We start from the raw sequence: 27,121 nt of genomic DNA on the forward strand, positions 1-27,121 counted from the left end.
CCATCTTCAGCCACTACCTCCATCACCAGCATGCCCATCACCACACATCGCTCACGTGCACTCCCCACCCCTACTACCATTCACACATCCCCTGTGTCCTCTACCAGTGTGTCTGTGAGCCCTCCTCCCAAAGTACACAAACGCAGTCACACACCCACCCAACAGCCATCCACCTCAGGACAGCCTCCAGCCCATGCACCTTCACCCAAAGTCAGCAAATTAACACCTCCTACAACCACTACCTCTTTCTCCACTCCCAAACCCCCTCCATCTACCCGTCCCAGTGTGTCTAAAAAGCTTTTCCTATCAAATGTTGACCTCTTCCCTACACCTCCCCCACCCTGTCCGTCCCCTAGGGCCCGCCTTTCCAGGTCCCAACCCAGCACCTCAGCCACCACATCACCGGGCACAGTGGTGCCAGCAATAGCTGGATTTTGGAGTGCGCCAAGCAACAGGGCTGCCAGTGTCCCAAGGAGCGAGGTCAAGGACATTCCCCCACCTCCAAAACAGAAGAAGTTGCCCACATCCCGGAGGGAGAAGGCCAAAACACCTGCCACCAAGGGCTCAGGCAAGACAATTGTTGGAAGTGACAAGACAGCTGCGCCATCATCCAAGGTGGGGAAGGGCCTGAAAATGAAAGGCAAGTCAACGTCGCCGCCAACCTGCACGGCGGACAAGACCGCCACCGGCACCGCCACATGCACCGCAGCCACGGACACCGCCGCCAGCACCCCAGATACTGAGCCCTTCACCAGCACCGCAGACACTGTGCACTTCAGCAGCACCGCAGTCAGTGAGCCCGCCACCAGCACCGCCGCTACTGACACTGCCGCCAGCACCGCAGTCAGTGAGCCCGCCACCAGCACCGCCGCTACTGACACCACCGCCAGCACTGCGGTCAGTGAGCCCACCACCATCACCGCCGCTACTGACACCGCCGCCAGCACGGCAGTCAGTGAGCCAGCCACCAGCACCGCAGTCAGTGAGCCAGCCACCTACACCGCAGTCAGTGAGGCCGCCACAATGACCGCCGCAAGCACCGCCGCTACTGACCCCGCCGCCAGCACCGCCAGCGGCCCTGCGACATCCTGAGCCAGTGGCACCACCGCAGACATGGCTGTCATCCCCAGTGGTCATTCGTACTAGGCTAGTGGTCAGTTCCAGGGGCCTGGGCAGCTTGCATGTTGCACCACAGTCAGTGGAGTGTCACATCCACTACCTCAGTCCTTGGCAGGATGAAGCACTCTGGTCACCATGCCCCCTCCAGAACCAGTGGAGAAATACATCCACTACCTCAGTCCTTGGCAGGATGAAGCACTCTGGGCACCATGCCCCTTCCAGAACCAGTGCAGAAAGACATCCACCACCTCAGTCCTTGGCAGGATGAAGCACTCTGTGCACAAAGCCTTCTCCAGAACCAGTGGAGAACGAAATCCACTACCTCAGCCCTTGGCAGGATGAAGCACTCTGGGCACCATGCCCCCTTCAGAACCAGTGGAGACTGTTATCCACTTGAGAGACTGTGGCTTTGCACTCCCCAGGATAAGCAGTGGGCAACCCACCCACTTGAGGGACTTGAGAGACTGTGGCTTTGCACTCCCCAGGATAAAGCAGTGGGAAAACCACCCACTGGAGAGTCTTGAGACACTGTGGCTTTGCACTCCCCAGGATAAAGCAATGGGCAAACCACCCACTGGAGAGACTTGAGAGACTGTGGCTTTGCACTCCCCAGGATAAAGCAGTGGGAAACCCACCCACTGGAGAGACTTGAGAGACTGTGGCTTTGCACTCCCCAGGATACATCAATGGGCATGGAGCCCCCTCGTGGAGCTGGCATCGTGCACTCATCTGGCTGAGGTGCCCCCCTCCCCTTCCCCCTGAGGTGCCTGTTTTATTTCAATCTGTTGCCCCTGCAGTGTTCTCTCCGTTTCGATCGGGTATCGAGTGTGGGCCTCGCCCATGCATTTTGGGCCCAGTGATCCACGCACTATATAGGTGCAGTACCTGGACTTGAATTGTTGGTGTACATATTTGTTTATAGTGTATATACATTTTTGACTAATGGATTTTTCTTGATTACAATGGTTACAATCATTTCCTTTTGTCATCATTGTGTTCTTCCATGGGGTTTGGGGGAGTAAATGTAATGTTGCAGCATGTATTTGTGTGTATGGTGTTGAGGGTCGGGGTGGGGGTGTTGCGTGTGTGTGTGTCACTCTCATTTCCCTCCCCCGTGTTGTACGTGCAGTACTCACCATGGTCGTCGCAGCCGTCGATGTGCTCCTGGTAGAGGAGCAGGAAGCCTATCACAGGGAGGATTTGGAGTTTAGGCTCCATGACGTCCTGGTTCCTCGTGGGGTGTGTAGAGGTGAGTGTTTTCCCTTCCAAGTCCTGTTTCTGCCATGTTTTTGTACGCGTTGAATCCGACCCGGAAAAGGTGGCGGATTGGCCTGTCATAATAGTGTGGGCGGTACATTGTCTTCCGCCTGTCTGTTGGCGGTGACCGCCATGCTGTTTGTTTGTTCCGCGTGGCGGTCGGAGTGTTAAAGTGGCTGTCTATGTTGGCGGTTTCCGCCATGGTCATAATTGAAAAAAAATTACCGCCGGCCTGTTGCCAGTTTTACCGCCGCTTCACCACCGACCGCCAGGATTGTAATGAGGGCCTTATTCTCATTTTGGTCAGAATGAGATGTTTAGATAAACTAGTTAATTCCTTAAAAAACTGTTTAAAATTATTGCAGTATTTTCCTGGGACAGAGGAAAAATACTTCCAGTAATGAGGCATTTTTTAATGAGGAGAGATATTTACAGGAAAATGAGTTAGAGTTTAACTGACAGAGATAGTCGTGCATATGAAATCATTGACAGTACACCAGTTGAAAAAGAAAAATTAGTTCCTAGGAATGTAGAAAAAGAAATAACTAAGGAAGTATTAGTTCAATGTATCGGTACAATCAGTTTTTGAATGTAAGTGTAGAAACATATGCAACATAAGACCACTGTCTACTGACAAACTCTTCTCAAACAATTACAGCAAAAGAACTGTGAAGCAAAAAATGAAACCACTCCAAAGCTTTCATCCTTGTTGAGCTAGGAGACTGACAAACCTTCAAAGACGTTCATTGGCTTGCTTATTACAGCAGATTTGTGACAGTACTTTTCATCATATATGGATGTTGGTGTTGTGCACCACATTAAAATGCATAATCTAGTAAGAAGATTGTATTTTGTTAAATGTCCAGCTCTCCTGCTTCATAAACTAATTGATATGTTATTAAGAGGTAGTCATTCTGAAGTTACTTCTGTGATATTCAGATGAATTACTTTGGGCCCGAAACACCAACTGAAGAGAATGACATGGTTGTGTAGACCAACACTGACAGTTCTAATACCAGCAAGGTTTACAAAATCTTAAAAATAAACTAGATCCTTTTGGAAGAACAATTGTAGAAAATCCAAACAAAGTGTGTGTTTTGCAAAAATTGATAATTGTGAAAAAACAAACGACACTGACCTAATACAGTGGTTTAAGCATGCTCTTTAGTGATTGCTGAAGATCGCTTTGACTTGTGCATAAGCAAAATTGTCTGTACATGTTGTATTGGCACACAGGGCGATAATAAAATACCTGCTAGAGGTATTCTAATTCCAGCTGAGCTTCAAAACCTGAATGTGTATGAGACTATTGTCATACAGACAGTACATCCCTTCCACGCCATTGTTAGAATGGAAACTAAAAACAAGAAATTACCTCCTTCCGAGCTACTAAAGGTCTGAAAGGTAAAGTTGTGAATTTGCCTTTGAATCTGAAGGAGAATATTGAGGCTATAGGAGTAGATCGAGATGAAGAACCACTAGTGGTTATAGTAAATGGAGTACCTACTAAGGAGAAAAGAATTTAGCAAGAATGTTTAAGCATTGATAGGGTTAGGAGAGTATTCACAATACTGTAAAATAGAAAATGTGTATTACAATACAACTATTGATAAAGGAACATGTTACATGTCTTAGAACAGAAACGTCCAGCTCATTTTCTTCTGTTCAATTTGAAAACATTGACTTGGGTAAAGCAGAGAATATATGAACACTATAGGATTCATCCTCTACACTCAAGAGAAATGACAGGTGAAATTTCTATAATTGTATCAAGTCAAGCAAACACAGCAAAATGTATTGTAGCAGCTATCAGCACAGGGATGAATGTACAGCACAAATTCCAGCATCAGAATATACATTCAGTAGATTGTATTATGAAGATCTCCGCTTTAAGCAGAAGACAGCAATAATTTTCCACCTTTTGTTTGAAGGTGATCCGTCTGTTCTGCCTCATGCTGTAGGCTACTTTATAAGAACAGGTATACAGTTTAAATACATCACTGTGAGAGAATTTGTGGAAAAAGTACATGGTTTTAAAGATGAGGTACCAGAAAGTATTTTGGTGAATATTATGGCTTGCCAACATGGTACCAATGAATACTGTTTTTTTTTTTGGCATGATGAGCCAAAGTGTATGTTACACTAGATGCAAATACCTGGGGGCATATTTATACTCCGTTTGCGCCGGAATTGCGTCGTTTTTTTTTACGCAATTTAGACGCAAAACTAACTCCATATTTATACTTTGGCGTTAGACGCATCTAGCGCCAAAGTGCATGGAGTTTGCGTCATTTTTTAGCGTGGACACCTACTTTGCATTAATGAGATGCAAGGTAGGCGTTCACGTCTAAAAAATCGACTCCGAGGCATGTGCGTCGGATTTATACTCCCGGGCAAAATTCACGCCCGGGAGTGGGCGGGTCAAAAAAAATGACGTACGGCCGCTTTTGCACCGTTTTTTAGCGCCTGCAAAAGGCCGGCATTAAGGGACCTGTGGGCTCTGAAGGAGCCCAGAGGTGCCCTCCCATGCCCCCAGGGACACCCCCTGTCCCCCTTGCCCACCCCAGGAGGACACCCAAGGCTGGAGTGACCCATCCCAGGGACATTAAGGTAAGTTTAGGTAAGTATATATATTTTTTTTTTTTTGTGGCATAGGGGGGCCTGATTTGTGACCCCCTACATGCCACTATGCCCAATGACCATGCCCAGGGGACAGAAGTCCCCTGGGCATGGCCATTGGGCAAGGGGGCATGACTCCTGTCTTTGCTAAGACAGGAGTCATTTCTATGGGGGTTGGGAGTGCAAAAAAATGGCGCAAATCGGGTTGAGGCGAAAAAATTGCCTCAACCTGACTTGCCCCATTTCTTGACGCCCAAGCCCCATATCCCCCTACGCCGGCGCTGCCTGGTGTACGTCGTTTTTTTCCACGCACACCAGGCAGCGCCGGCGGCTAACGCCGGCTAACGTCATTGATTAAATACGGCGCCCGCATGGCGCTTCAGAATGGCGTTAGCCGGCGCTAATATTTTTTACGCAAAACTGCGTTAGTGCAGTTTTGCGTCAAAAAGTATAAATATGGCCCCTGGTTTGGTATTTTGAGCTGTGCAGAGTATGCTTGGGATGATCTTCATGACTTTCTCAGGGAAGCTAATATAAAAAACATTAAAGGGACTGATTTCATCTATAACAAAAAGAATCCACCATTAAGTGAGGTTGTGGACTTCTTCTGTAGAAAATAATATCAAGCTAGAGGAGAACCACATATACATATGATATTTTGGATGAAAGATACACCAAATCTTGGTGAAGAAAGTGATGACTCCATGTTCATTGAACAATATATAACTTGTGATGTTCCAGAAGAGTCTCTGAACAGAACTCTTAGGCAACAAGTCTTGTGATTCCAGTCCCATAAATGTGGCAAATATTATCAACGAAGATACAGAGCAAAAGGAAAATGCTACACTAGGGCCCTCATTACCACTTTGGAGGTCTGAGGACTGCCACGGTGGAGTTGGCGGTCTCACAGCTGTAGGCCAGACGCAAAAGACCACTGTTTTATGAGCATGGCGGTGTTCCCAGCAGGACACAGCCAATAGGCCTCAAGAATCACCAGTGTGGACGGACTGCGGTGGCAGGTATATCCAGTCCCGCAGGACCATGTTCCCGCCAAGCATATTACGAGGTTACACACCGCCAGGATATCCGGCGCAGTCTGACCGCCACTAAGAAACAACCAGTATTAAAGGAGAGACTCACCTTCAGGAACACAGACACGTCGGGAGCCGCCATGGAACCTGAACTTGAAGTCTTTCCACTGCTCCTGATCGCCCTACGACTCCAGAGCCAGCGACTGTGACAAAGTCAACAACCGTAAGAACACCCACCTAGCACACACTGGAGAGAAAGGCATTAGTACACACCCACACACAACACACACATCCAGGATGGCGAGCGACACCCACACATGCAAATCAGCACCCCTACCAACATGCATACACACACTAACATAAACGCACACAAAACAACCACACAATGCTACACAACACCATCACAACACATCACGCCAAGTAGAATGCACACAGAAACCACACAACCCATGCTGCATCATACTGACATCACACACACAACACACACAAACCAAATAGCACAAATACAACACATCCATCACGAAGGAAAGGCAGGACAAGTATGTCTCCATCGAGACCAACAGGTGGTTGGCCCATATCTATTATAAACAAAGATATAAATACCTCAAAAAAGTAGAAATATGGCTAACTGGCCAGTCCAAATAGTCCAAGTGCCGCCAGGCAATTATGGCACTTGTGAATGCCCCAACTTGACTCCTGACTGCAAAGTGGCCTCCACATGGTAGAGTCATGAAGGGGTCAGACAGGCACCTCAGGGGTGATGGGATGGTGGACGAGGGGGGAAGTTGGGAGGGGGATACCCCTTGGGTTGGGTAGGTGATTTTGGCTTTTGCCTTAGTTTGTGGCTCCTTAGGTTCGTCCTTGAGAGGAGAGAGCTTGGGTTTGAGGCGAGGGGTTGAATTTGTGGCAGGGGGAGGGACTTGGGCAACACCAGGAGGGGCAAGGGAGGACTGGAAGGTGGATGGGCTGGGGTTCGAGAGGAACACAGTGCATTTTGGGGAATCACGGGGTGGGAGAGTGGTAGGGAAGTGGGAAAATGAATTAGGAACCTTTTCTTAGAAACACAAGGGAGGTCATGGGAAAAGTGTTTGGAAGTAGATTGAGAGGGAGTGGTTGTGAGGTGTGTTCATGTAGGTGTCGGGTGCAGGTGCGTGGGTGGAAGGCATGTGTGTGCTGAGTGTCTGTTGGGTGTGTGACTGCAGGCGTGTAGGTGTGTTCGGAGGAGGGGGAAGGAGGTGCAGGAAGATGCCATGGTTGATGGGTGACTGTCTGTTGGGGTGGTGCCTGCAGGCAAGGTGGATTTGCTGCATGTGGGGGTGTTAGTAGCTGTGGTGAGTGCGCATGTGGCGAATGGGGTGGATGTACGCGGGTCTGGAAGTGTTGTGACTGTGGGTATGATGGGACTAGTGGCTGGATCTCGGAGTGTTGGTGTTGTGCCAGCAGGTGTGAGTGGTGTAGTGTCAGTGAAGGAGAGGGTGGTGTGGGGGTCAGTGTAGGTAGTGGATGTTGTTGTGTGTGCAGGTGGCTGTTGCCTGTGTGCATGCTGGTGGTGGGTCTTGTGATGCTTGTGTTTGTCACTGCAAAACATCTTTGTTGAGGTGAATGAATGGCGGTCTGACTGTGTGCTCTGGATGGGTGTGGGGAGAGGGGCATGGGATTGGGCAGAGGTAGCTGGAGGGGGAATGGAAGAAGATGGGACACTGGCTGCAGTCAGCAAGTAGGCCAGAGTTTGAAAGGATCTCTGCAGGCAAGAGAGGGCACAGTGAATGTCTTCCAGGAATGCACTGCTCTGCTGTACCTGAGCTGCCAGTCCCTGGACACCATTCACAATGGTTTTCTGACCCAGGTCCTGAGATGGACTTCAGGAAGTCAATAGCCTCCTCACTGAGGGCAGCAGGACTGACTGTGGCAGAGGCAGAGGTGCCTGCGGCGAAGGAGATACCCACCCTCTTGGGTGAGCGGGAACAGGCAACTGGATGAGGAGCAACAGGGCGGGCGGTGCTGGTAAGGGAGGTGGCGGACAAAGATGGTGCTGGGATGGTCCCAGATGGGTCCGCTACCGCCAGGGAGCTTCCATCGGAAAAGGAATCCATAGATGACGCAGATAATCCCGTCTCCCCTGTGGCACTCCCCTCGCCCTCCGTCCCACTGGTCCCTTCGGCTTCGCTGGTGTCAGCCTCCTGGGTCCCGTGGGCTGCTATTTCCCCACTCGCCGGTGCCCCTTCTCCTTCGCTTGACGATGCTGATGCACACAAAGACAGAAGAGGGGAGGGAGGGAAGGCGAGAGAGAAAAATAAGGTGGGAAAGGGTTAATACCTACCAACCATTAACACAAATCAACATGTACATCTCACCAATTACCAAATGGCATGCCATACCATTACAATGACATTGCATGTAAATAAATACATATTGTGAAATGCATGATGCAATGCTCATAATCCAGCTATTGTGAGAACATCTTGACTTAGTGAACTGGCAAGAATGAAACACCGCATAGCAACATAATGATTGCCAGGGCGATGTCATGCATGACATTTAAACAACAGAGTTAGACTCCAGGGACCTCCCAAGGGACTTAACACATCTACTACCATAGGACAGTTGGAAAGGCTAAACCACAGAATGATAGCTGCTACAATAGATTTTGCTGTGTTATTAGCAAACATAGAGTCACATGTAGCAGAATGTCATGGTTGTTTCCCTACACATATCCTACACTCTTAGAGCAACATATGTCAGCATGGTAAGGGGTAATTTTCTGAATACTGTCCCATTTGGGGCATTCATGTTGAGGACCCCTCATGCCGCCCCCACAATCAGTCCATGGCAGCTACTGTGCAAGATAGAGATATCCTCAGTCATAGTGGGAGACACATACTGAAATGATAGCACTTGCACCTCAGGTACATTGATGCAAATGAAGGAAGTTCGTCTGACACAATGTGTCCAGTGCCCACGGTCACCCAAATATCAAAATTGTCCACTGGATATACACTGACAGCAGTGTATAGCCACACATGACCGATTCAGAGCCTGGCAGGGTGACTGATACCCACTGTGGATGTCTATCGACCATTGATCACATGCACATCTGTCCACATGTAACCCACTCTATCCTAAACATTGCCTATCATGTAGGAGCCTGTACTCACCCCCTTGTGGCTGCCATGCTGCCCTCAACCACCCATCTACCTCAGGGTAGGCCACTGCCAAAATGCGGGCCATTAAGGGGAGGTCAGGGTCCAACGGGTACCCCTCCCTCATTGGGCGGATGTCCCCAGATGGGCCTCTGCGGTCTTTTGAACCCAGCGGCTCACGTCCTCCCACCGCTTTCTACAGTGGGTGCCCTGCCAGCTATGGACCCCAGGGTCCGCACTTGCGTGGCCATGGCACCCCATATTCCCTTCTTCTGATGGGCGGTGACCTGCAAGGATGACACAGACAGAAGGAAAAGGTCATGTAGAAGGGCAACACATCAGCAGCAGTTGATTACTCACATCATACACATCACATGCCCACACCAATGTGTCTTCACAGCACATACGTATGTACTACATGGCCCCTGCTAGGATCTACTCCCTCTGCGGCGTGGAAATGCCTTACAGCTTCACACACCCCATTGCACAGGCCAATGAAACTGGGCTTACCTGCTCCATACAACTATCCATACAGGGGTAGGACCCTGTCCACAAGATTCTCCAGCTCCTCCTGGGTGAAGGCAGGGGCCCTATCTCCTGCAGGATGTGGCATGTGGCTCCTAAGAGACAGTACACAGCAGCTGACGTAGTGCAGGTCTTGCTTGCACGAGTGTCAGGAGTCAAGTGAGTTAGGCGGCAGAAAATGGTGGTTACGGCCGCCGCATACGTCACCGTCAAATGACAGCAGAGATCATCATTGGCCCCAGCCCCCCATAGGCTGCAATGTGATCCAATGAGGAGTTGCGCAGCGGTTGAGACCGCCTACCAACATGACAACATATGCCAGCGGAATTAGGTCACTTCCATCTGTCCAGACCAACCAGGCTAGGCGGCTGCCATTTTAGGCACATAATATGGTTTGTACAGTAATAATAAGTGCGTCATGCTAGACATATGTACCGACTGCATTGTAGGTCTATGTTCAGCCATCATGGCTGGGCCCATGAATGTGATATTCATGCCACAGAGCTGTAGGATAGGGGGGTCTCAAATCCAGGGCATGACCAGCAGCTCGCTACCTCATAGGCAGAGTAACCATATAATGCAGTGACATTTGAACATACGTGGGACGCGCTGGACTAATATGCAGCTTTTACACGGGCCAATGGACATGTGATGTATATACCATGCTGCTGTCCAGGTCCTGTAACAGACAGCTATTTTGGTCTCCATGGACCCAGTACATGGCTATAATGGTATGTGGAGACTATTGGGGCTTGTCACAAGTGTATGTTATGTGCAACAAGGGTCTTCTTATCAGCATGTGCTGGGTGGTCATCAAGTTGTACATTCTCCCATCTTTATCCTAGATACCCGATATTGGGGTGAAGGAGACATGCACCAGTGTACCGCCTATTAATGGACCTTTCAACCCTGGAGGAGCAAAACATCATTCAGACCTATCGTCTGAATGGTCACACCATAGTGCAACTATGAATCAAGTTGGATCTATTGCCTGCTATACGTAATCCCTATGCCATCACTCTCACAGTACAGTTCTTGTCTATGCTACAGATCCTTGCCTCAGGCTCTTTCCACATTACAGAGGGTTTAGCAGGACTGTCACAGCCCATGTTCAGTCTTGTGCTGACAGATGAACTGTCTGCTTTACTGAAACACATGGATAGCTACATCAGGTTGCCACAACGTGTGGATTTGCCACCTGTTGAGCCTTACTGCTATCATATTGGACGCATCCCTGAAGTGACTGGGGCCATATATTCTCACCCACATTGCTTTGGTCCCTCCCAGGACCAATGAACAAGTTTATAGGAACAGGAAACACTACTACTCCATCAATATACAGGTGGTATGTCTTGCGGACCAGTACATCTCCCAAGTGACGGCCAAGTATCCAGGATCTGTGCATGACTCCTTCATTCTGAGGAACAGCAATGTCTAACACATGATGGCACAACTAAAGAGAGAAAAAGTGTGGCTCATTGGTAGGTTTGCAATAGGATGTGTGTAACTGTAATGTCAACTGTCATCCCATTCAGCCCTGTGCCTCTACCGGCATTGTGACAATCCCTACCTTTGTGCAAATAGGTGACTCTGGCTATCCTAACCTTCCCTGTCTGTTAGCACCAGTGAGGTACCCTACTACGGATGGGGAACACTGTTACAATGAAGCCCACAGCACAACAAGGCATATTATTGAAAGAACATTTGGGCTCCTGAAGGCCAGATTCAGGTGCCTCCACGTCTCTGGAGGTGCCCTCCTCTACAGTCCCCTAAAGGTAATCCAGATCATAGTTGCCTGCTGCATGCTACACATTCTAGTCCTGAGACAACAGATTCCATTACTGGCTAATGAGGAGGAGGCAGCTGGACTAGTGGCTGATGCTGGGACATGGAAAGTGATGAGGAGGCTGATGAGGAAGGTACAACAGAATCTACGACTGAGCTGATCACTCATTACTTCCAGTAACACATAGGTATGTTGTGTGTGTATTGTAATGTGTATTATTTACAAAATGCCTCATGACAGTGCTACTCATAGTCTGCTACATCATTGGAGGTGTTCAATGTACCTATTCCTTGGAGTGACTTCAGCTGGGAGACAGATAGCCTATCAGGAGCTGTGTTACTGATGAAATCTCACTGACGTGTGGTGAATGCAGATTGGTAGGTTGACAATTCCTATGTACAGGCATATGGTGTGTCATTTGTCCTACAAGGGCCTGTGCAGATTGTTTAGAAGATTGTGTGATGTTTCTCACACCCTTTCAAAACTGTTGGCTGTGGCATTCATGGACATTGTCCTTTCATAACAATAGCAAGTGTGGTAATTTAACCATTTCACCTGTGATCTAGTGCATAATAGTCATGTGATTTTTGATCTTGTGGGTGTGACATTGTCTTCTGTTGTCCCCTGTGTAGTTGCAAATACACACTTTGCATGACAACAAGGTACTACATGTGTGCTGTGGCTCCCACCATGCCTACTATTCTGATGTGAGTCCCTGTCTTGGTCTATTTGCAGGTTGGATGTTTGGATCTTCTCTTGTGGCTAGGCTAGTGATTCCCTTGCAACTGGAATTTGGACCCTGTCTGGTGTAGGGTGTCACCTACAGGTAATGGCTCCCTCTGCTGTCCATGTGACATACATTTGGTGAAGGGCAATTACCACACATTACATTTCGCTAGGATTGACATTCGTACATGTGAGAATAAAGACACAAAGACAGTTCCTGTGTTCTATGGTGTTTATTGTGCACAAAGTGTGGAAGAGTTTTTGAGTGTGGTCATGGCTGGAGTAAACATCAGAGTAGGTGGCCTGGCTGTAGCCAGTACAGGTCCAGTATCCAACAGCCATGTGAAAATTGAGATATGACATTGAACAGCCAACAGGGTAACTCAGTGACACACAAGGGAGAATGTCCAGAAGAGGTTCACCTCCTGGCAGTGGGATTGTTCTTGGAATCAGGATATCTGGATGGACGGCCACGTTTCCTGGGGGGTTCCTCAGCTGCAGAGGGTGTGGTGCCAGTGATCTGCAGTTCATCTGGCAGGGCCTGCATTCCACTAGCTGAGGCTGATGTTGATAGCTCAGTGGGTATCTGCCTAGTGGATGGGGCCTGATGGTGGGTGGAGGTAGCATGCAGGATGCTCGTGAGCTCCTTGAGCACCCCTGAAATGGAGGCCATGGTGGCATTGTGGGCCTGCCACTGCTGCGGGGACTCCTGGTGGAATTGCCTCTGTAGTATTTGGTTTTCCTCCAGTATGGGGAGTATTTGGCCTATCTTGCCCTGGGATTGCTGGTATGCTTCTAGGACCTGGGAGATGGTTTACTGGCCAGTCCAGTCCCTTGGGAGCCCCATCCACTGGCCCACAGGTGCCCTCCCACAGCCCCTGACCTGCTGTGCCTGTGCCCTTGGCTCGGTGTGCCCATTCCCACTTACCCCAGGACCGTCACTGTCTTGGGTGTGAGGGGTCGACTCAGGTCCCTGACCTGTGGGGCACACTGCTGATTGACCAGTCCTTGGGACACAGGTTTGGGGAGCAGGGTTTGGCTGAGATGTAGATGACAAAGTTTGGGGGAGGTTGGATGTGGGCAGGGTGAGGCTGGGAGTGGTGGACTGAACAGGTGTCTCAGATGGGCCAGATAAGTCGTCAATGTCCAGACATCCTGTGGAGTTGTCGTCACTGGGGCCATCATCCTGGGGCATTGTGGCAGTGGCAGGGGTACCTGTGAATTAAGTGGGAGAGCATCACATGGTGGATATGTGAATGTTGATCTCTGTGTCTGATGCATACAGTGGCCTAACTCGATTCCCATTTATGGCAATGACAGATGCAGCAGTACAGACATTGTTTGTAGGTGATATACAGTGATATGGGGAGCATGTTCCATTGAGGATTGCTGTATGAGGATTGCATTTCTGTCATTGCCACGTATAGGTCCTTGTCATAGCATCATGTAGGTGTTGCAGGTGCGATAGTTGAACATGCAGGTGTTGCACTGTGATGTGGACAGATCAGCTTTTCATGTGGATGTGCAGGTGCATTGTGGAAGTCGTAGTGATGGTGTGTTGCAGTGCTATTCGTGCAGTGGTCAGGGACTGTCTGGCAATTGTGGCTGGGTGGTGGGGTGGCATGCAGGGGAGTGGCGTTAGGTGATGGTGTGGGAGATGTGGTGGAAGAAAGGGTGACTTGGGGAGTGATAGTGAGGTGGGGTAGCATGCGGGTGGGACGTTTTAGTGGTAGGGGGGTGTGCATACAATACCAGTGTCCAGTCCTCCAAGTATTCCAGTCAGGCACTCAGGATGCAGGATGTCCAAGGCCTTCTCCTCCCACAATGCAAACTCTGGGGGAGGAGGTGCGGGCCCACCGTCAGTCTTCATCACAGCAATTTAGGGCCAGATGTAGGTAGCATTTTGCATGGTGCCAACTGCGAAAATCGCAGTTTGCGCCATGCAAAATGCGCATCGCTCATGCTCGCAAAATGGGAATGCGACTTGTAAATAGGAAGGGGTGTCCCCTTCCTAGTTGCGACTCGCAGCGCAATGCTAAATTGCTTTGTGACCGCAAACGCGGTCGCAAAGCAATTCGCAGTTACCACCAGTGTCATACTGGTGGTAACCCATTCGCAAAAGCCTTCCCCTGTGTGAATGTTTCCCAAAAAATATTTTTCAGAGCAGGCAGTGGTCCAATGGACCACTGCCTACTCTGAAAAAAACGAAACCAAATGGTTTCGTTATTTTTTTGTATTGCAACTCGTGTTCCTTTAAGGAAAACGGGCTGCAATACAAAAAAAAATGCTTTATTTAAAAAGCAGTCACAGACCTGGAGGTCTGCTGTCTCCAGCAGGCCACCATCCCTGTGAGTGCAGGGAATCGCTATGGGGTCGCACCGACTCGCAATTTCCGATTCGCAAAATCGGACATTGCTACATCTGGCCCATTGTGTCTGGAAGCCATGTAACGCACATTCTCCCTAAGTTCGTTCCACCTCTTCCGGATGTCTTCCATTGTGCGTGGTTGCCAACTGAATTGACCCTGTCAACAATTCTCTGCCATAACTCCATTTTCCTGGCTATGGATGTTTGCTGGACCTGTGCTCCGAGCAGTTGTGGCTCCACCCTGACAATTTCATCAACCATGACCCTCAACTCATTGTCTGTGAAGCGTGGATGTTTCTGACGGGACATGGTGGTTGTGTTGAGAGTGGGGGTGTGTGTAGTGAGCAAGGTTGCAGTGGAGGGTGTAGGAAAGTACCATCTTTCCTTGCATGTTACCTCCATTTTTACTGTATGTATATTTGTTTTTGCCTGCATCACTGGGATCCTGCTAGCCAGGACCCCAGTGCTCATAAAGTGTGCCCTGTATGTGTTCCCTGTGTGGTGCCTAACTGTATCACTGAGGCTCTGCTAATCAGAACCTCAGTGTTTATGCTCTATCTGCTTTTAAAATTGTCACTGAAGGCTAGTGACTAATTTTACCAGTTCTTATTGGCACACTGGAACACCCTTATAATTCCCTAGTATATGGTACCTAGGTACCCAGGGTATTGGGGTTCCAGGAAATCCCTATGGGCTGCAGCATTTCATTTGTCACCCATACGGAGCTCAGACAATTATTACACAGGACTGCCACTGCAGCCTGAGTGAAATAACGTCCACTTTATGTCACAGCCATTTTACACTGCACTTAAGTAACTTATAAGTCACCTATGTGTCTAACCCTCACTTAGTGAAGGATAGGTGCAAAGTTACGTAGTGTGTGGGCACCCTGGCACTAGCCAAAGTGCCCCCACATTGTTCAGGGCAAATTCCCCGGACTTTGTGAGTGCGGGGACACCATTACACACGTGCACTACATATAGGTTAATACCTATATGTAGCGTCACCATGGGAACTCCGAACATGGCCATGTAACATCTTTTTCCCACCCTAGACAGCATTGCTGGGTACCGTGTGATTTGCAGCTGCTCTGGCTCCTGTGCACTCTTCCAGGATTTCCTTCGTGCACAGCCAAGCCTGGGTCCCCGACACTCTAACCTGCAGTGCACAACCTTCGGAGTTGTCCTCCACCATCGTGGGACTCCCTTTTGTGACTTCACGTGGACTCCGCTTCACTCTTCTTCCAAGTGCCTGTTCAGGTACTTCTGCGGGTGCTACCTGCTTCTGTGAGGGCTTCCTACGTTGCTGGGCGCCCCCTCTGTCTCCTCCTCCAAGTGGCGACATCCTGGTCCCTCCTGGGCCACAGCAGCACCCAAAAACCCTAACCGCGACCCTTGCAGCTAGTAAGGCTTGTTTGAGGTCTTTCTGCATGGGAACACCTCTGCAAGCTTCATCGCGACGTGGGACATCCGTCCTCCAAAGGGGAAGTGTGAGAAAGTAGCCTCTTTCGAGCATTGTTACCCCCACTTTTAGCCTGTTTGTGAGTATATGACAGGGTGTTTTCACTGTCTCACTGGGATCCTGCTAGCCAGGTCCCAGTGCTCATAGTGAAAACCCTATGTTGTAAGTGTGGTTGTTATGTGTCACTGGGATCCTGCTAGCCAGGACCCCAGTGCTCATAAGTTTGTGGCCTATATGTATGTGTTCCCTGTGTGATGCCTAACTGTCTCACTGAGGCTCTGCTAACCAGAACCTCAATGGTTATGCTCTCTCTGCTTTACAAATTGTCACTAACAGGCTAGTGACCAATTTTACCAATTCACATTGGCATACTGGAACACCCTTATAATTCCCTAGTATATGGTACTGAGGTACCCAGGGTATTGGGGTTCCAGGAAATCCCTATGGGCTGCAGCATTTCGTTTGCCACCCATACGGAGCTCAGACAATTATTACACAGGACTGCCACTGCAGCCTGAGTGAAATAACGTCCACGTTATTTTACAGCCATTTTACACTGCACTTAAGTAACTTATAAGTCACCTATGTGTCTAACCCTCACTTAGTGAAGGATAGGTGCAAAGTTACTTAGTGTGTGGCACCCTGGCACTAGCCAAAGTGCCCCCACATTGTTCAGGGCAAATTCCCCGGACTTTGTGAGTGCGGGGACACCATTACACATGTGCACTACATATAGGTTAATACCTATATGTAGCGTCACCATGGTAACTCCGAACATGGCCATGTAACATATTTTTCCCACCCTATTTTGCATACCTATCAACAAGTAACAGGAGAGAGGCCAATGTGTCTCCACATTCTACTACGCAGACATCATCTAAGAGAAATCTGTCAGGAAAAAGGGTAGTTCCTGCCCACAACTTACTATGTATACCTGTCAGCATGGAAAGAGGTATGCGCAGAGGGGTACGTTTTTATCAAAGACTACTACAGACATTTCTCACCCTGGGGAGTTCTGTTAGCGGATAGGCCACTCCCTTTTCAGACACTACTGCGTATTCCTGTTGCTCTAGGGAGGTCTCAGCAGCTCCTTGCCCACACTGTACTGCACATCCATGTCCTCCTGAAGATAAGTCTTAGTGAAGAGGACAATGTTTTCCTAAACACTATTGTGTATGTGTCAACATGGTGAGAGGTGCAAGTGGACAGGCCAATCCATTCACACACTCTAACATACATGGTTACTGCTCCGGGCAGAGGTCTCAGTGGAGAGGCCAGTAGCTCTTATAACTACTATACAACAGAGAGATATAACATTTGAGGTGAGTATCTTCCATACACTACTATGCATACTGCTCAGCCTGGGGAAAGGTGTGAACGGAGAGACAGTGTATCTTTACACCCTACTCTACATACAGGTATCTTGATGCAAGTTCTCAGTGAAGAGACCACTCCTTCCCCATACTCTATTGGCCTGGGAAGAGGTGTCTGGGTGAACCCACCCTATTATACACTGTTGTCATACTGTGAAAAGGTCTTACTGGAGAGGCCACTTTCTCCCCACACCTTACTAATGGGGACAATAGGGGATAAGTACTGTAATGCAGGAATGTGTAACTTATTTCCCCCAAAAAATGTTAGGATCTCACAAGACTATTGTGGGACATAAAAAGTAGGGGAAAGAGAAAATGTTTCTCTAGAGAGAGGTTTCTGTGCAGAGGCTTGAGTGTTTGCACAGTGTAGTACAGACATCCTATGATGCAGAGCTGTTATACATAAAATGTGGGTAAAATGTCTGAGCCTGTGAAACTCTTGCAAGGGATAAAGAAATATATGAGTGAGGGCAGGCCTTTGGGTGCTTCCGATCTTGCGAGACTCTGGCGTGTGTCAGTATCCCTGGGAAAAAAAGTGATTTATACAATGAAACAATCACGTAATGTTGGAATATGGTGGCTCTACCAAAAGCCTTTGTGATTACAGTGTGTATGTTTAGTTACACATAGAACTGAATGTATTCTTTGAAGTTATTAAGGAAGATCATGTTTTCCCTTCTGCAGTGAAGTGCACTCCATCTCACCTATAGACAGCTAGCATATTACATTGGATAGTGTTATGATATATAGAGCCCATGCCATTTTCACCAAGAAATGCAGAAACTGTTTCATTGACATTCTTCCAGGATTTCTCATTCTCAGGACAAATCTCTTTTGTGCATTGTCATTTTTGCCTTTGACATACATTAGAATATACAAAGGCAGCATGAGAAAAGAGAGACATCAATTGTGAAAAGGTCTCCTTCAAGCACATCTTCTCTGATTTTGCCTCGGTCATTGCCACAACAGTGCACTGTCACCAGGTAGGGGTGCTCACAATCCAAAATTCTCTCAACCCTTGGTAATAATTGATGACACTTCCTACCTTTAGCACCAATCCAAGTAACGTCCAAGTTTTATAAATCAAAGATTCTTTTCACTGGCACAACTAATAACATATTATTTTGCCCAGTGGATGATACTCTGTCCCAAAGCCCAGAGGCAAACTATGGTGCAGTATGAAGATCTCATTCACAAGAGGAGTGCTCGGCAGAATGAGACATATGTAAAATAAACAATTGCCCTATAGGGGGAAATAAGACCCTTGTCTCCCTGGGAAACAACGTGTAAACAATCTTCAACCGTATGCAAATTTCATCAACAATTCAGATTTTATTATATAATAGATGCATATTTCTTTAGTAAAAAACAGTCATTCTCATACTTTAAATTCAATCCTTACAGTGCTCCTACAGTGACAGCACAGTGAAAGTGAATGAAGTGAAAATTGTTTGTATAAATGTGCTCTATACAAGATGTGGTTAAAACATAAGTTTTCTGCGATCTTCCATAGGCGGACTCATATTACTCCAAAAGTCCAGAAGTCACTTTTTAGTCACTCCCTAAAAATCCACAATATCACTGTCAATGTTTTGATTCCATTTATGTAGATTAATCTATCTGGGGTCATCATCAGGACTGTCAATTTGCTATAGGTAACACCAGTCAACCATCGTATTCTGTTTTAGGGTAATTATTTATTAATCTCATCCTCCATTTGGCTTTTGATCATCCTGTTAATAGGTCCTTTCCTCGTAAAACGCCATGTGGTTTGTTTTTTCCTCTAACGGAGGATGCCTACTTGCAAAAGAATGAGACAGCTTCAGGAGCAATACAGAGTTATATGAGGAGAAAAAAATGGGAGGGTGGCAAAATTATAAATGTAATTGGTAGGTTTTTTTCCTATGATCCTGCAAGAGTCTCACAAGAGTCATTCACAAGCTTCTAGAGGTGGAGCTTGCTGTGAGGGCCTTCTACAATCCCACAACACTCTCGTGAGAGACAGAAATAAATTTACTGAGTGACCCTGCCACAAGGTCTTTTTTCGATCTCGCAATTTCGGTTATACAAGTAGAGCAAATATTGAGTGTTACAACAGTAGACAGTCCATTAACTGGTTAAAACAACCATAAAGCAATACAGCACAGGTAGTCAATGTTAATAAATAACCTAAAATGAAAGCTTACTAAACCATTAAAGGGGATTATGCTACATGTAGTATTTGTACTGTGAAACAGATACATTTCTTCTGTGTAGAATGCAAGACTGAGGGTATATTATGGTCAACCAATACTTGACATTCCCTCTACGAATTTAAAAAAAGCTACGATGTGATTTGCTTTAACCTCTTAGCTGCTGGGCTTTCCCCACCCCCAGTGCTGAGCCCTTTTTTGGCTATTTCGAGTAGTTCGCGGTTAGGCCTTCATAACTTTTTGTCCACAGAAGCTATCCACGCCAAATTTACGTCCTTTTTTTCCAACATCCTAGGGATTCTAAAGGTACCCAGAGTTTCTGGGTTCCCCTGGAGGAGACCAAGAAATTAGCCAAAATACACCTAAAATTTAGTTTTTTTCAAAAAAATGGGAAAAAAGGGCTGCTGAAGAAGGTTTGTGTTTTTTTCACTGAAAATGGCACCAACAAAAGGTTTGTGGTGCTAAAATCACCATTATCCCAGCTTTCAGGAACAGGCAGACTTGAATCAGAAAACCACATTTCTCAACTCAATTTTGGCATTTTACTGGGACATACCCAATTTTTACTATTTTTGGTGCTTTCAGCCTCCTTCCAGTTCATGACAGGAGTGGGTGTGAAACCAATACTGGATCCCGGAAAGCTAAGCATTTCTGCAAAGTATACAAAATATATTGAAATTAAGCTAAAGAAACAGCCATTATTCTCAGCGTTTTACTCTCTAACTTTTTCCTGCAATGTTAGATTTTTTAAAGCAATATACTGGACTCTTCTGGTTGCAGGGATATATATGGCTTGTAGGTTCATCAAGATCCCTAGGTACCCAGAGCCAATAAATGAGCTGCACCTTGCAATGGGTTTTTATTCTATACCGGGTATACAGCAATTCATTTGCTGAAATATAAAGAGTGAAAAATAGGTCTCAAGAAAACCTTTGTATTTCCGAAATGGGCATAAGATAAGGTATTGAGCAGCAGTGTTTATTTGCCCATCTCTGAATTCCGGGGTGCCCATAGTAGCATGTGAATTACAGGCCATTTCTCAAATAGATGTCTTTTTTACACACTGTCTTACATTTGGAAGGAAAAAATATAGAGAAAGACAAGGGGCAATAACACTTGTTAAGCTATTCTGTGTTCCCCCAAGTCTCCCGATAAAAATGGTACCTCACTTGCGTGGTTAGGCCTAATGCACGCAACAGGAAAGGCAACATGGACACATCACATTTTTACATTCAAATCTGACGTGTTTTTTGCAAAGTGCCTACCTGTAGATTTTGGCCTCTAGCTCAGCCGGCACCTAGGGAAACCTACAAAACCTGCACGTTTTTGAAAACTAGACACCTAGGGGAATCCAGGATGGGCTGACTTGTGGGGCTCTGATCAGGTTCTGTTACCGAGAATCCTTTGCAAATCTCAAAATGTGGGAAAAAAAACACTTTTTCCTCACATTTCGGTGACAGAAAGTTCTGGAATCTGAAAGGAGCCACAAATTTCCTTCCACCCAGTGTTCCCCCAAGTCTCCCGATAAAAATGATACCTCACTTGTGGGGGTAGGCCTAGTGCCCGCAACAGGAAATGCCCCAAAACACAACGTGGACACGTCACATTTTGACAAAGAAAACAGAGCTGTTTTTTGCAAAGTGCCTAGCTGTGGATTTTGGCCTCTAGCTCAGCAGGCACCTAGGGAAACCTAGCAAACGTCACAGTTTTCAAAACTAGACACCTAGCGGAATCCAAGATGAGGTGACTTGTGGGGCTCTGATCAGGTTCTGTTACCCAGAATCCTTTGTAAACTTCAAAATGTGGCCAAAAAAACACTTTTTCCACACATTTCGGTGTCAGAAAGTTCTGGAATCTGAGAGGAGCCACAAATTTTCTTCCACCCAGCATTCCCCCAAGTCTCCTGATAAAAATGATACCTCACTTGTGGGGGTAGGCCTAGTGCCCGCAACAGGAATAGATCACACAACGGTGAATGTTGGTACTTAAATGAGGCAACTGTTGACCCTGGGGTGATCCATTCCTTACGCAGGCACTAGGTATAGGCACTCAAGTGGGGTAGTGTTTTTATCAGGACAGGTGAGGAATCACTGGGTGGTAGGAATTGTGTGGATTGCAGCATATTCCTGTAGTTTGTGTGACAGAAATGCAAGAAAGAGTTTTTATTCAACATTTCAGGTTTGCAGGGTATTCTGGGTAAGAAAACTTTGGGGAATCCACACAAGTCACACCTCTGTGGACTCCCCCGGATGTCTAGTTTCCTGAAATGTTTGGGGTTAGTATGTTTCCCTATATGGCTGCCGAACCCAGGACCAAAAACACAGGTGCCTGCCTTACAAAACCAGTTTGTTTTGTGATAGATAATTTTTATGTCTCCACAATACAATTCGGGCAGTGGAATTCGGGGCTGAACTAAATTGGGGAGCTCCCAAGAGAGCACCCTCTCTGTGCTTGCCCCCGCATTCACCTGCTCTCTGGGTTGGGTTAACCCACTATTGCCCTGTTGCACAGACTGTGCTTGCGAAGGGACAACAGGACTGCCCTCATCACCTCCCTCACAATTTACTGGAAGGAGTTATCCAATGGGACTCCTCCAACTGAAAAATCACTCCCAGAGTCTGCCCATTGTCCTATCCCTCAGATGCTGTCTCAGTATCTGCTGTCTCAGTCTCTGATCCTATGTCAGAGCTGTCCTCTATAACCAGAGTGACATCAGCAGCAGTCATCCATCAAGATTCCATCTCTGCTATTGGCTAAACTGTTGCTCTAAAACACTAGCCTACATAGACAGTCACAAAATTGCTGGTGTGTGTATGTGATACGTGCAACAGTAGAGGCCACCTTATCTGCGCTTCTTCCCTCAATCAGCACGTTCTTTCAAGACACTCAAGCACCTTGTCACATACCATTCGTCACAGTCTTTAGCACCTACTGCGCCCAGTCCAACAATCATTATTGGTGCTCCCACTCCCATGTCCTCCTCCTCGGATTCCCTCATTACCACCTCGGATTACTCATTCCCTCATGATCACGGATCAAGGTCTCTCAGACCGAAACGCGTAGGGCAGGTGATTGTTGAGCTGTAAACGAAGTTAACGGGCCTGAATAAATGAATTTTGTGAAATAAGAGATCCCGGAGTGCGGTCGTTCGTGAAGTATTTCATGAATGTTGTTGATATATATATATATATATATATATACATATATATATATATATATACAGATATAGATAGATAGATCTCTATATAGATATATCTATCTACATGGATATATCTATAGATAGATATATATATCCAAAAACATACAGCTGCAAGCAACTTCACCACCGCACTCCAGGAGGAAGGTATTTCTTTTTATTGCAGTCAAGATTAAATCACCATCCTTCACCACCGACGCGTTTCGACCTACTGGTCTTTATCACAGTAAATTAGTCCTATCTCCATGTCCCCTATTTATAGTGTCTCTCCTATGACCCCCTATTAGTGCTTTGTGGGACATGTAGTCTATTAAAAATAAATTAAATGTTGTGCATTAAAAACCAAGCTCCCCACCACCACAAAACCTGCCCAATGCTACACAAATTGTCTAAATTAATATGTGCAAAGAATATCACTATTCACAACAATCATTATGTCCATTTCTATTCTAGAACAATCATTCACAACAATCATTATGTCCATTTCTAGAATATTCGGGGGGGGGCGGCCCGTTTTCCTTTGGGGGCCGACCCCCCCAGGTGAAATACCTGGTGTCTAGTGGCGTTTCCTGGCCCTCAAGGGCCAGGAAACGCTTTTGGGAAGGCCTCGTATGAAAGGGGAGAGTCTCCCCTTTCATAGGAGGCCTTCCCGAACGTGGGGAAGGCCGTTTGGGGTCGTTTTCCCCATCGGAGCAGGAAGTGGCCCTATGGCCGCTTCCTGCTCCGATGGGGAAAACAACACAGAGACGGACATCACAAAGGGGTGGGTGGGGGACGATGGGGGAGACACGGAAACTCTTCCGTGTCTCCCAGGGGTAAAAAAAAAAAAGAAAATCCTCTCTGGTGTCAGCCACTGGTCGTGACCCGCACCAGGGAGGTAGTACGGGCGTCGGCCAGTGGCCAACGCCCGCATCAAAGGGGTTAAGGGTTGAGGGTTCAGATACTTATTTTTGTTGGATAACCTCAGACACTTGTGATTGCCCTTGGTGGTTTGGAGGTGACCAAAGTGTAATCTGTTTGAATTGTGCTCAGAAGAGGTTATTTGACTTCTGATTAAAGGCGACTGATGTATTCAGCTACCTTCAACATACAGCTTAATTTGAAGGTAATAAAAATATAGTGTAATTTAAGTATGAAGTCTGTGACTAAATAGTGAAATAAAATAATATATTAATAAACAACTTTCAATATATTTGTTTATTATGCCAGTACAAATAATCTGGATGTTCAATATGCTAAATATAAATTAAGACTGCTTGCTATTGAACCTCAGCTGATCCTATATCTGATATACTGTTGAGTTCATAGATGGCTATATAGACACTTTGGAATGAATGATGTATATTCCAATTATTGCAATTACTTTAAATACTTATGAACAGTAGGTGTCTTAAACACAGAAAGAGTGTTCACTAATTTAAAATGTGTTTAAAGGAGAGAAGCTTTCTCTACAAAGATTGCAGTACCTATGTTTCAATCAGTAGAGAAGTGTCAAATAAGAGGTTTTGTTGTCATGAAGATGTAGTATTTACCATGTATAGACTAATAAGATAAGAATTTAATGTATACAAATGTACTGTAGTGATTGCATACCGTTACAATGGGAAAAACAAAGCATACTGGTTCTGTTACACATTTTAGAGTTTTACATTGTAGTGAAGTGTTAGTGTTGAGGCTGTTTTTTCAAACTCCATAATTAACTGTTTTTACTGACAGTATGGTGGGTGGAGGGAGTTTACTTCCTCACTAACAGTTGTTATAAATATATTAGTGTTTTCCACTAGAGAGTGTGCACTAAGTGAACTAAATCATAGATGCAGCTCACTCACAGAAACTATTTTTGCATAAGGAACGATGTCCTTACTAAAGAACAAGTTATTTACCTTTGGTAACGCATTATTGGGTAGAGACTCTATCTAGCTGCAGATTCCTTACCTTTGAATTCCCTGGCCTCAGCTTCAAATCTTTTTTGGTGAGCAATACCCTGCGCGCGTCGTCCGGTGGTGTTGTTTGGACCTGCATGCGTTGTTAGGCTCCACGTGGCATCATCAGTGTCACTGGAGCCTTCTGTGACGTCACAGTCACCTATAAAGGCACCACCTCATTGCGGTTACGTCAGTTCTTTTACCCACGAACTTCGACGCCAGAAGAGCAGAATCATGGATGAATCAACAGTTTGTGCAAAACGAGGGCCCTGAAAGGGATAAACCCTAACCCTACTAGACATATCCACAGAGCGGGGAGGCATGGGTGGGTGTAAGGAATCTGCAGCTAGATAGAGTCTCTACCAGATAATGCGTTAACAAAGTATAGAGACTTCTAGCTGCAGATTCCTTACCTTTGAATAAGATACCCAAGCCATAACCTCCTGGCGATGGACTGCAGATACCTCTACTACACTAAAAAGTACTGTAGGACTGAATGGGCAAAGTGTCCGTCTCTCCGATCCTGATTGTCCAGGCAGTGATGTTTCGCAAACGAGTGCAAAGATGCCCAAGCTGCAGCCTGACAATTATCCAGGACTGGAACGCCCGAGCTAGTGCAGTAGTAGCAGCTTTGCCCCTGGTAGAATGAGTCCTCATGTCTTCAGGAGGCTGCTTCCTGGTCAATGCGTAGCAGATCTTGATGCAGAGAATGACCCAGCACGAAACGGTTTGCTTCTGCACTGCTCGACCTGTCTTTGCTCTCAAATACCCCATAAAAAGTTGGTCATCCACCCGGAACTCTTTTGTGCAGGTAGAACGACAATGCTCTTTTTGGGTCCACTCTTGGACTTGCTCTTCTTCTTTAGAGGGATGCGATGGAGGAAAGAGGGTGGGTAGGGTGATGTTCTCACCCAGATTAAATGGGGTCACCACCTTGGGGGGAAAGAGGCACGAGTTCTGAGAAATACCTTGTCTGGATAGGTAGTGAGTTACAGTGGTTTGGATGAAGGGTCCTGCATCTCACTCACCCTCCTGGCAGATGTTATTGCCTCTAAGAAGGCTGCCTTGATGGTGAGCAGCTGGAGGGGACAATTGTGTATGGGCTTGAAGTGAGCACACATAAGAAATATGAGGACCAGATTTAAGTCCCATTGGGGCACAACCAAGGGCGTAGGGGGAAACATACGTACTAGCCCTTTGAGGAATCCATGTACAATGGGAGAATTGAAAAGTGAAGGCTGATCAGGCAGCCAAAGGAATGCCGATAAGGCAGAAAGATAGCCCTTGAGAGTACCCAAAGCAGAACCCTGCTGGGCAAGGGAAAGTTTAAAGAGAAGGATATCAGAAACAGAAGCACAGAACCACAAGGTGGATCAACAGAGCTTTCTATACAATAATATACAAAGCGTTTCCAACTGCAGGCGTTTACCTTTTTTGTGGCGGGACGCCTGGCTGGCAAAATGACTTTACAGACTTCAGGAGGAAGGTCAAAAGCCATCAACTGTCGCCGCTCAATCTCCATGCATGTAAACGCATAGCTGACAGGTTCGGGTGGAGAACCTTCCCTTGCTGCTGCGACAGAAGTTTCTCCTTAAGGGGTAACCTGATTGGAGGATTGATGCTCATTTTCAGAAGCTCAGGATACTAGACAGACTCTCCAAGCCCAATCTGGAGCCACTAGAATTACTTGGCCCAGGTCATTCTTGATCTTCTTGACAACTCTGTGCAGAAGTGGTATGGGCGGAATGACCTACAGGAGGCCTGAACTCCACTCGCCTCAAAAAGCGTCGCCTAGTGATTACCGCCTTTGAAACTCCAACGTGCAATACTGCTGACATTGTGCGTTCTCTGTGTAGACAAAACAATCTAACCAAGGCTCTCCCCACTGCTGAAAGAGTCTTTGCGCCACCTCTAGACGGAGATACCATTCGTGATCTGCTAGGCACCGACGGCTGAGTTTGTCCGCCCTGGAGTTCAGAGAACCTGCCAGGTGTTGAACACAACGGTTTTGCCCTGCTGTTTCAGCCATGTCCAGAGATGCAAAGCCTCTTGACAAAGGGTCCACAACACCACAACACCACGCCACCCTGCTTGTTGCAGTATCACATTGTAGTGGTGTTGTCCGTGAACACCTTTTACAACAGGAAGAAAAGCTTTCAATGCCAGTCGGATCACCCAGAGCTCCAGTAAGCTGATATGGAGTCCGGATTCTACCGGAGACCAGAGACCTCTGATCTCCACCTCTCCCAGATGACCACACTATCCCAAAAGTGACACATCTGTCACTACTTTGAGATCTGGCTGGGGAAGGGAGGAGTCTGCCTCTGACCCAATCGTAGGTCACTAACCATTCCTGCAGGTCTTTTGCAGTTCCCTCTGAGATCTGAACCATGTCGGTAAGATC

The 27,121-nt window shown here is 46.9% G+C and overlaps 1 protein-coding gene across 1 annotated transcript in view; it reads right to left on the minus strand.

The window, feature by feature from the left end:
- ADCY10 (adenylate cyclase 10) overlaps positions 1–27,121 on the minus strand; it is a 1,855,427-nt gene that overhangs the window by 520,062 nt on the left and 1,308,244 nt on the right. Inside the window, exons 15-16 of the mRNA XM_069226523.1 lie at positions 19,632–19,652; positions 19,408–19,430 (exon numbers count right to left, since the gene is read on the minus strand). Coding sequence (XP_069082624.1) covers positions 19,408–19,430; positions 19,632–19,652 — 44 coding nt within the window. The remainder of the gene's footprint in view (positions 1–19,407; positions 19,431–19,631; positions 19,653–27,121) is intronic.

This window comes from Pleurodeles waltl, chromosome 3_2 (genome assembly GCF_031143425.1).
Source record: "Pleurodeles waltl isolate 20211129_DDA chromosome 3_2, aPleWal1.hap1.20221129, whole genome shotgun sequence".
Taxonomy (NCBI): domain Eukaryota; kingdom Metazoa; phylum Chordata; class Amphibia; order Caudata; family Salamandridae; genus Pleurodeles; species Pleurodeles waltl.